Raw genomic sequence first — 12,352 nt, forward strand, 5'->3', positions numbered from 1 at the left:
TATGTGTCTGTTTTTTGTAGCCTTTCAAACTTGACCTGTTTTGATGTGAACGGTTTCGCCGATTGTACTTACATTAGTGAACACATAATTAGCGGTATCCAAAAAACATATTTAAGCATTGATGTCATCGTAGCGGATTCTTACAGAAGTTTGCAAACAAAATTTGTTTCATACCCCGATGAAACTAAAAAAAAAAAAATGACATCAACGCTTATAATTAATTTTTGAAAATGATTTTCTAATTTAAAACATGTTTTATGTACAATTTTACTGGTTTTAAATGGGATTCTTTTTCTCAAATCAATACGCAACGTCAATTGTCGTATTGTGACGTCACATTTTTCGCGCCATTCTCGGAATTTCTTTCATAGAACAATGAAAAGAATTTTTCGACCAATCACATTTGAGTATTTACCATGAAAACAAAGAAAAATTAATTATTACAAAATGAAATATATTCGTTTGAGACACATTTCAGAGTCCTCGCCACTGCGGAAGTCCGATTGTTCTAAACTTTTTGCCTACAAGCTAAATGATGAAAATATACAAAATAAAGCTGAAGAGGGACATTATTCGCCTAACAATAATATAGTTGACATGTACGACAATATGTAGCTATTCTTCTGACACCATATTGCTAGTTCGAAAATATAGCTAACTCACGGAACGCAATTTGCGAAATATTTGGGGTTTGTTAAAGTTACTTACGTGAGAGATCTGAGGTTTGTAATTGTAATTTATTCTCTCTATAAGATATAAAATGTATATCTTATATAGAGAACTTACCGAGATACCTTAGATACATGTAAGTTCAATATATGTAAGACAAGTTATTTTGATTTCGTATATAATGTATCTGATATGTTAATTATAGGGGAGGAATTCAGCCCGTTGTCTGCTCCCTTCGTTACTGTACTGTTAAACGTCTTCCGTGTTGTACTATAGATTATCTATGAAATGAAATATAATTCAAATCTCGATACTGTATAATAAATCTTATAAAGAACGAAATCTTATTTATATGAGATATCTAACACATCATATAAGATATCGAACATAACACATGATATATCTAACACATCATATGATATATCTAACACAACATATGATATATAACACAACATATGATATATAACACAACATATGATATATAACACAACATATGAGATATAACACAACATATGATATATAACACAACATATGATATATAACACAACATATGATATATAACACAACATGTGAGATTTGGTTTGGTTTGTTTTTGTTTAACGTCCTATTAACAGCCAGGGTCATTTAAGGACGTGCCAGGTTTAGAGGTGGAGAAAAGCCGGAGTACCCGGAGAAAAACCACCGGCCTACAGTCAGTACCTGGCAACTGCTCCACGTAGGTTTCTAACTCGCAACCCAGAGGTGGAGGGCTAATGATAAAGTGTCAGGACACCTTAACCACTCGGCCACCGCGGCCCCTACATGTGAGATATCTAACAAAACATATGAGATATCTAACACAACAATGAGATATCTAACACATCATATGATATATCTAACACAACATATGATATATAACACAACATATGATATATAACACAACATATGATATATAACACAACATATAAGATATCTAACACAACATATGATATCTAACACAACATATGATATATCTAACACAACATATGATATATCTAACACAACATATGATATATCTAACACAACATATGGGATATCTAACACAACATATGAGATATCTAACACAACATATAAGATATCTAACACAACATATGATATCTAACACAGTATATGATATATCTAACACAACATATGATATATCTAACACAACATATGATATATCTAACACAACATATGATATATCTAACACAACATATAAGATATCTAACACAACATATGATATATCTAACACAACATATGATATATCTAACACAACAATGAGATATCTAACACAACATATGATATATCTAACACAACATATGATATATAACACAACATATGATATATAACACAACATATGAGATATCTAACATAACATATCAGATATCTAACACAACATATGGGATATCTAACACAACATATGAGATATCTAACACAACATATGATATATAACACAACATATGAGATATCTAACACAACATATGATATATAACACAACATATGAGATATCTAACATAACATATCAGATATCTAACACAACATATGGGATATCTAACACAACATATGAGATATCTAACACAACATATAAGATATCTAACACAACATATGATATATAACACAACATATGATATATAACACAACATATGATATATCTAACACAACATATAAGATATCTAACACATCATATGGGATATCTAACACATCATATATGATATCTAACACAACATATGATATATCTAACACAACATATGGGATATCTAACACAACATATGAGATATCTAACACAACATATGATATATCTAACACATCATATGGGATATCTAACACAACATATGATATATCTAACACAACATATGAGATATCTAACACAACATATGATATATCTAACACAACATATGATATATCTAACACAACATATGAGATATCTAACACAACATATGATATATCTAACACAACATATGAGATATCTAACACAACATATGGGATATCTAACACAACATATGAGATATCTAACACAACATATGATATATCTAACACATCATATGGGATATCTAACACAACATATAAGATATCTAACACAACATATGATATATAACACAACATATGATATATAACACAACATATAAGATATCTAACACAACATATGATATATAACACAACATATGATATATAACACAACATATAAGATATCTAACACATCATATGAGATATCTAACACAACATATAAGATATCTAAAACAACATATAAGATATCTAACACAACATATGGGATATCTTACACAACATTTGATATATCTAACACAGCAAATGAGATATCTTATATAGAAAACTGAATATGATATCTAATATAGTATGATATACAGAATGAATTTTCATATTGATATCGATCTTATATAGCTTTATGAAAAACATGAATAGAATATTTTCCTTGAAAACTGTTCATTGAATGTTGGCCTGCCAGACCTAGTTTTTTTTTACTTTCAGATCAATTCGAGCAGCGTATCGAGGTTTTGGCCAGTTTTATTTATATTATATATCCTTCTATAAGTTATACCATTGGACGGTTTCCACACCCCAACGGGCCTCCCTGCACTGCATGCTCACTGTTTACAAGTTAAATTCCTGCACTGAAATATTTCCTAAATTAAACAACTCTCAAGCGTTAGCGGGTGGGTGTGGCCTAATGATTGACAGGGTACAATGATCCCCTACCTGTCTGGAAAATCCCGTAAGTGGGTTTACCTGTACGGATCGGAATTCGATATTTACAAACCGTATAATGGGGCGGTGTTACCTGTATGTAACGGTACCCAGGTGAGTTCCGTTACCTGGTCACGCTCGAGTACCCACCCGATGTAGGTAAACGTACCAGGTAGTGTTTGCTTCAGACTGGCGTGGTAGCCCAAGACTAACGGACCTCGTGCTAACTGTCATGGAATAGTTCGGATTATATCAGTATTCAGGAACGAACGAGACTGGGCATGTCATTTTACAAAGGTAATTTATCTAATTATATCATTGTATATGTTATGTAACGAATTTCTGCTTGTAAACATTGTCGAAAACTGTATATTATTTTAACATTTAAAAAAAAAAAAAATTTTATCTAATTTTGTATATAGATATTTTGGAATTATTGATTAAAATTCTAAATTCAATCAAAATGGTAGAAAAAAACTAACAGATGATATAGGACGCGGTAAAGATTTATCTACATATGATGAATATTCATGAGATGAAACCGGTGCAGCGTGTCAGAATGTCAGTTTCCTATTGTTATGCGGTGATTATATTCCCATTTCACGGTCAGTAACGCTTTAAATCTGGGTGTTATATCGTTGTCATATCTCAAATTAACCCAATCGCAATTTAAATGGATATTTATATACAAATGTGTTAACAAAATGATAAATGTTTCTATCCTAAAACCATTTAGAAATGCTTCGACTGCCGCAATAAATAGCAAATCACTCGCTCTATAAACGTAATTGGATGTCTGATATGTAAATTCGTGCGCTGGGTATAGCGGGGTGCAGCGAAACCTTGCACGCAATATATACGCGATATTTACATAATAAATGGGATGTTAGTGTCAGGGTAGCGGGAGATAAAATTGTCAGGTGTATTAAACACAGCCACAGTTAGGTCAGACCAGGTGAGCGTTATTGTATAAATTGTAGGCTATTTTTCACGTATACAGGTGTTCAAAATGCCTGATGTAATTACGAGTTAAATGTGAGTCTCGGAAACATCTGAGGATCTGTAAATATTATCTATCATACGGACCACGTTATAAGGATCCAATGCCACACAGGGACTCCACTGACTAAAATTACTGGTGATAAGAGATGTATAGAGACAGTTTGTCAACCTTTATAGCGTTGACTGTGTCCATGGAGTTTTTATACCTGTGCTGTACCTAACGGTTTCCTCCCCTTTGCCCATTCCGACACGCGAGTCAGATTAATCGTTTCCGAGAAATCCTTTCTTGTCAAGAGATAATTTCAGAAAACTGTGTAGTGAAGATACGTCCTTATAAATCTATAGGACCTTAATTAAACTTCCATTTCATAAGCTATATTAAAAGTTTTTTTCGAGTCTTAAATTTAAGATACTTTAAGTGAAAAAAAAACTCGAAAAAACTCACATTTTGTCAGACTAAAAGCTCAAAATGTGAAGGATAAATTCAAACATATGCAGCCATTTTGTTGCGCCATTTTCACTTCATGACGTAACGTCATTGTTCATATTATGACGTCATAATTAATTCTGACTAGCGCAGTCAACGGAAAACACTCCAGCATATATATTACACTTGAGACATATGTAAACATGTTGCACGGACGAATTCACTTGATAACAGGTCTATTATGTGATATGTTTTAATAATCAATATGCATTGTTTGTGTTGTTGTATTAGGCGACATTGGTTCGTTGTTACGTTCGTTATGAACTAGACGATTTAATCTTGATGATGACGAAGAAAGCTTCGCTTATTGACCCAACGTAATATGTAAAAAGTGTGACGTCACGCCGACCCTCTGGTCAAGGTTTGAGTGACTGATATATCTATTGATAGGACGACACAATAAAAAACTAGAAACTGCAATGTCGGGATCTATATAATTAGATGGGTAGGACGATGGATCTGTGGTCCGAGAGAATCCGCACGACAAATTACCCCGGAATATCCTCTCTTTAAAGCGACAGTATGTGTGTTGGAATACACCTTTTATACTTTGATACCTTTAAGTCCGATTGGATTCGAATGACTGATCCCAGTGTAAAGACCGCTATATGCGTGTCATAACGGGGCCATCTCTAACATAAACGCGCGAGGATATAGATATTTTATATCTGATATATTCTAATCACCCTGGGAATCTGTTGGATCGAGAATAACTCGCATGGATTTATAGGAATCTAGCTTAGAGATTCCGGTGCAATATTGACATTTTCATGGGTGGTGACAGTAAATCCTGGCGTTAAAGTCTCCCTTGATCGAGTTCGAGCCGCCTCCAATGTCTCGCTATCACCGTGTAATACACATCCATCCGAGACCGGCGACACATTTGTATGACGCAAAACACAACGGCAAACCAAGGGTTCGTTAGGCATTCATTGTTTACTGAAGAAACTCATTACTTTTCTAAAGATTTAGCACATTGCGGTTTAAAAGCTATTGTCTCCAGATGTATCTCTCAGAACCGAATATCTCCTGGGAACTGTCCCGAGCACAGTGTTCTCATCAGCTGACTGTGTCGGTCACAATAGCGACATTCCAATCGTCAATAACAACATCTACACCTAACGTCGCCTTAATTGTCGAAAAACAATGGCGGATAAATGTTGCATGGCGGAAAAAAACAATGTGTGTAACCTACAATTAGATTTGTTTTGATATTTACCTCTTCCTGGGAATGGGCATACCTTTAATTGATAGCAGCCTTTGTCACCAAGGCAAAGAATGACACGAATTCTGATTGGAATAATGGCTGTTGGATGTATCAAATGAACCAATCATTGTGCTCGTCCTATCGGGGGGTCATCACCCTCTAGTATTACTCCCCCAGTGTTGGTATCCTCGACGTGCGTGATTAGTTACCAATTAAAACTCTAAATACACTCCTTTCCTCAATGTCATTTAAATGTTGAGCTTCTCTCCAACCTACAGATTTATCTATGTGAGGACATCCCTTGCTCCCTGTCATTGCCGTCACACGCTCCCGTGACCCGGCCTTATTCTCGGCTAATCAAACATTCAAAGGAAGCGCACTGCTCTTGAAATTAACGGCTCGTTTACATTCCTACGTTCGCATTAAAGTACAGAAGCTTATTCACGAATTCAAAGTGACCAAATTATGTAAAGTATCCGAGAAGTGTCAAAATTCGTTTTGACAGTCTAAGTAGATCATTTGAACAGCTTTTTTTTCAAGAACACATCAATAATATTCGTTAATCTGTAGTGTATCTTACACGTGTTTTGATTATGCCTTGATTGGTTATATTGTAACGACATATTTTTCTACACTTTCCTGTCTATTTCACGTCGTCGTTAAGTTGACATACGGTATTCCAAATCTATCTTCGATATTATTGCTGTAAGACGACTCGAGGTTATCTGTTATGGTATAATGACATTTTACACTACTGACAGTAAAGCTCACACTAGTCACTGACGCGGACAACCGTGTAAATGTTTTTTTTTTTTTTTTTTATCATTTAAGACTTCGACTCGAACATTAAAGGCAGGTGAATTGACAGCATAAGTATTTTAATACTCTGAAATTGTCAGAAAATATGGAAAAATCTGCAAAGACCCAGATTACTTTTCGGTATCTCATAAAAGTCACGGTATAAAACTTTAAATGTCTCTGGCTATTAATCCTGCACATGGGATTAAGACCGGTGTATCATAAAGACAGTGCTTACGGTTGACTGAAAGTCCCCAGTTCGTAAAGCCAGATTGTCCTAAAGAACTACCCACTTTCTATTGCCGTGTATATTGGATTAGACTAGGCCGCATAAGATCTGCAAAATACAGCGAGGACGGGCCCATTGTGTTCTTGTCATAATCTTTGCAATTCATAAGTCATATCTCTTTTACCATCTAATGCATATTGGCTTACACTGAAATCAACACCGGGCCGCTTAAGATAGTGTCAAGTACAAAGGCACTGCCGCTTAGGTAGAGAACAATTAGTATATACGAGTACCGTTATAGATGAAGTTAGATTTGGTCTTTAGCCGTTGGCTATCTTGGAAGTGCTTTATAAGACACAGGACGGGTAGTTAGACCTTAAACGACAACGAGATCCCACCATAAGGTACATGGATGGTGATATATGCGTGGTGAAAAGCCAAACTTCAAGTGAGAGTGTTTAAATCGTGTTAGATTATACCCCGACATCTAATGTTATGTTGGTTTTTTTATCTTGTAGAATGTGCAGCATGACAAAGTAGAGACTATACAACTATGGAGTTAAAAGAACGCAGCGCCTCCCTTGAATCCATTCCAAAGGATCTCCTTCATAGATTAAAACAGTTCCGATCTACCAACCACGAGTGTCGACGCTCACGTGAGGACAGCGAGGTTGAGACTTGCCTCAAAGACACCGATTCCATCCCGCCTTCCCCACGGTCAACACTTTCTGACGACGTTTTCTTTAGATTTCCCAAACGTAATGTTGATGTTGAGTCGGCCGACGAGAAGCCGTCACATCATGTGTATAGTGACTCCCGTATTCCGTCCCCCGGCTCGGACAAGAACAATTTCTCTATTTATGGTGACAATTCTGACTGGATGTTAGCAGAGCGAACGAAACCCAGATCCCCTCCAGTATCACCAAACAGTGCTGTCCATTACCTCGGCAGTGGTTTTACCCCGATCGCCGACCAAAACAAGGTGAGTTTACTTATTTAACAAAAGATAAACTTCACGTGCTAGAAACATACTACAATCCTCTTATCTATTACCACCCATTGACCCTACCTAATTACACCATTCCTCGCTTCAAACGATGTGGTATTTACTTCGACCTTAATGAAACCAATAATGTCGATATATGGATGTTTAAACAAGGTTTCCCTATTTTAACGTTGTTTGTTTAAATGCATCATTGGCCAATATTGTATTGGTCATTGATCACGCGCTGGAAGCACGTGTAAACATTGTGCATTGATTAGTCTACCTAGCGAAATATACCCATTGTTATCCCCGTTACGTGGGCTGTTGTCTCCACCACGAGACATAACATAACGTTACCACCAAACTCGCTGTCCTCGGACTCACTTCCCCACAAACAATAAGTTATGTTTGTCCATTTTTAACAGGTGATGCATGAAAGGACACCCGTAAAGTCTCTACACTGCCATCCTTCGTTTTCTCAAAACATCGATCCTGCCATGAAAGGATCGCCAATGAAATCGTCACCGGTGCCAATGATGAATTCAGAGTATGGCCTTCAGACCTGCATGGATCGAACTCCCATAAAGGTTCATCAGGAACGCCCTAGCCCACGGAGGTCCCCAATGATGCAGGCCATGTTGGACAGACCTTACAGGGGAAACCGATCACCATCACCATATTTACGAGAGACAGTTGAGCGGGGGTCGGGGTTGCACCCTGAATATCAAAGGGCCATGTTTATGGAGGAGCTTTCCAAGCGAGGAGCAAGGAAACAGCTTTCCTTTGACTTTTCCAGTCGTCCTTATCTGTGTTCGGAACCAGAAGGTACGTAATCACGTGACATGTCCTAGTGAATCTGTTTGATAGGTATTGCGTCTACCTTGCTGGTATGTTGGTTGGTACCTGATGCTACTTTACATGTAAAAGAAGACTACACTCGATAATATTTGATTTGCATCAAGAGGATGAGCATACTATGTATTGTTAAAAAGTATTAGATGTCAGAATCTACAAAGCAAAATTACTAAAAACGTATTCGCCGATTACATATACAATTGATATTAATTTTTTTTTTTTTGCGAGACTATGAAATCCGTGATAGTAATATCCGCCATTTCAATTTCTAGTTTACGCTGACGTCATGTACCCTCCAAGAAGAAATCGGTTCAGGGCGAACTCTGATAGTGACGTCACAGAGATGGGAGATCATCATGACGAGGACGATTCTCGCCTGATCAAGAAATTCCTTTCACATCTTAACCAGCGTAAGAGAAAAGCGTCTGACAGATTTGACAGTGATTATGAGGACGATGCTGCCATCCTCGCTAAAAGAAGACGAAAAGGTACATACTTTGGCGATTCTTGTCTGTCATTTCATAAAAAAAATGTCCAATGTCACGTGTCGGTACATCAGTTGAATTACATTTGAATGATTCATTCAGGAATATCTATAATATGTCTTTGCTTTTATTTTCAGAATTGGAGAAACAAAGGAATTTGAACTACTTAAAGCAACTTGAGGCAGATGTGAACATTCTCAATAATAAACTATGCAAGCCGGAACCGGAAATACGCCCAGACAATTGTTCATGCGCAGTGATGGAAAAGCAATTCTTAAACATGGCCGAGAACGCATATAAAAATATCCGTCGTCAGGACATGAGTGCAGAGGGGTTTGCGCAGTTCCGGAAGGAGCTCGGTGACACCAATGACATTCTCAAAGAATCATTACAAGTGCTACAACATATGAAAGAGTTCTGCGAGCATCGTCAATTACTGCGGGCTTGATGGTGTGGAGATATGAACTCTAGGTTTTATTAGTCCTCAGGAACTTACAGAGACAATTATTTAAATCCGGTCCACTTGAGATGATGATTTCTACTAATTTATTCAAATAACTATTCTATTTATTTTTAATGCGAAAAAGTCTTTTATGGAACGTTGCGAGAATTGACGAATTGATAGCATAATATTGTAATAACGTAAGCAAGACCATAGAAACAAACACGGATCTATAATCCTAAGCCTGAATAGTATTACTGGAGACAAAACATCAACAGTCAGATTTCTGATACATTGTATATCCAATGAGAGGCATTCTAGATAATTCTCGCAACGTTTCAAGCTTTTTCGAAAAAAATGTTCATCTATTGATACAGACGGCCGTCCAATCTATCTGTTCAAGTAATAATTGTGTTCAGTGAGCAGGGAGTGCTCATCGTGTGTTGTTAATTGTATTCCCGGAGTCACATTCGTGGCTTTTTCTATCTATATTGTTTTTATTTCTCAAAATATTTAACAGATGTTTGCCGTTTTGACTTTGTTTAGTTTATGAACAAATACCCCTCGTGTGTTGATAATTGTTCAATTTACGAACAAACATTGACTTTGTGTTCAAGTTTGATAAAGTGTTCAGCGTTGATTATACAATGTACAATTATTATCTTGTGTTCAGGTTGATACGTAGTTTTGTCTACTGGAGATGAACATATGTAGACCGAAAACGAAGTCACTCACCATTTTTATGTTTGTAAACGTTGTCGAATGTTGATTGGTTGTGTTTTTAAATGGTACATTCATATGTACTTGGTAGTTTTTGAAATTAATTTTGTAATTCTGTGATATGAAAATTATAACCGGAGCAAAATACAGGTACTTGTCTTATTGATGATACTTATTTTCACATTTTGGAACTTTGGAGAAAAAGTAAATTCTTCTCTGGTATCCATAAAAATAACTACAATGAAATATCGTATAACTGGACAAATCAATAGACAAATGAATTTTGATGATACAGCTTTCCCCAAAATTTACTGATTTTGAAATACATATCCGCGGTTTAAAAACAATTAATTGTGAGATGTGATCTATATTGGAAGTAGTTATTTTATATTTAAAATAGTATATTTGAAATATGTTTTTTATCAAACGTGTGATCTATTTATAGCGTGTTACCTCCTAGGTTGTATGTAAGTAGTAAGTAATACTGTTGTACGTAGGTGATCAAGTTTTAATTTTTGACATTAACGTAACGAAATACAAAAATGATATAAAATACACATTTTAGTAACATTTGGTTTTTAAATCCTCATAATATTATTTAAATAAGAAAAAAACTGTATAGTTGTTGTTTCTGACAATATTCCTACGTGAATCTGTTTACTTGGATTTTAATACTGTACCACTCAATATTAACACAATCTGTCTCACATATTATTTAATTTATTTTAAATTATTTATCCTCTGCCGCCCAGAAAGGTCGTGCAGCCCTTAATTTATTCCCTCCATATATAAATTATTTTTATCTTCCATGTATGACGCCGTCTAATTATTACCCAATCAAAATACAGCTCGTCCGAAACTCCATTACTACATATGAGCTGTCGTTTGATTGGACTTGGCCGAGCACTGCCTGGTCCAATGGACTTGGTCGGGCGCTGCTTGGTCCAAAACTGCAGATGAGCTGTCGTTTGATTGGACTTGGCTAGGCACTGCCTGGACCAATGAAAAGTAGGAGTCAGACATGGAATTAACCTATATATAAGTATGAAGTAGACGTAGCGGTATTTATTTGAGAACATATTTAATGATTTTTTATATGTCAATCTTCCCTTATCTGTCCGTCCACAGAGGAAAATGACTTTTGTATTAGTGAATATTATACGTAAAACATTCATACAAACATACAATACATTCCACCACTGTTTTTCATAATAAAAGAAAAAGATGATGAATATACTGTGTTTTTTTACTTATTGACGCGAGTAGATATTGTGGCGGTAATTGACGTGAGTAGATATTTTGGCGGTATGTACCGTCACATTAATATGAAAGGTGAAAGAAAACTGCAACAATGTTGAATCAGTTTCTGACGTCACTGGCTTGATACTGTCTGACAATATATATATATATATATATATATAGCTTAGAAACACAAATGACGAAGTAAGACAACTTTTTGACTCGTGCCCTGAGCGGGCCTCGAACTCACGATCTACGGCACCCAATCGCCTAGCCAGAAATACCCGCAGCTTATACCGCTGCGCCACATCAGCGTTCTTAAAAAAGAACGTTTCAATGGCACAGTGATGGTCGGCCCGATACCCTGACATGATCATTGTGGAAGTCGTCTATAAGATGATATGAATACCTGGGTCGCAATGTATTTACATACATGGATAGGAATTGTACATATATTATATATATTTCTCTCAGTACAACTACGACAGGAAATTCAAATCGATATCTTCGGATCACTATTATATATATATAGTATAT

At 35.9% G+C, this 12,352-nt stretch overlaps 1 protein-coding gene across 1 annotated transcript; it reads left to right on the forward strand.

Annotated features, from left to right (window-relative positions):
* The first annotated feature begins 3,490 nt into the window (after window positions 1-3,490).
* Window positions 3,491-11,808, forward strand: LOC117315484. The gene is made up of 5 exons (XM_033869691.1): window positions 3,491-3,663; window positions 7,608-8,071; window positions 8,500-8,899; window positions 9,202-9,417; window positions 9,552-11,808. Exons 2-5 carry the CDS (start codon window positions 7,643-7,645, stop codon window positions 9,860-9,862), a joined length of 1,356 nt encoding a protein of 451 aa, XP_033725582.1. The 5' UTR covers window positions 3,491-3,663; window positions 7,608-7,642; the 3' UTR covers window positions 9,863-11,808.
* Window positions 11,809-12,352: the final 544 nt, after the last annotated feature.

This window comes from Pecten maximus, chromosome 17 (assembly GCF_902652985.1).
Source record: "Pecten maximus chromosome 17, xPecMax1.1, whole genome shotgun sequence".
In the NCBI taxonomy this organism is placed as follows: domain Eukaryota; kingdom Metazoa; phylum Mollusca; class Bivalvia; order Pectinida; family Pectinidae; genus Pecten; species Pecten maximus.

Excerpts from the sequence above, each read along its gene's own strand:
- LOC117315484 (XM_033869691.1), top strand. The coding sequence starts at position 7,643 with ATGGAGTTAAAAGAACGCAGCGCCTCCCTTGAATCCATTCCAAAGGAT. Across the intron at positions 8,072-8,499 it reads CGATCGCCGACCAAAACAAG|GTGATGCATGAAAGGACACC; the intron begins GTGAGTTTACTT and ends CATTTTTAACAG. Across the intron at positions 9,418-9,551 it reads CGCTAAAAGAAGACGAAAAG|AATTGGAGAAACAAAGGAAT; the intron begins GTACATACTTTG and ends TTTTATTTTCAG.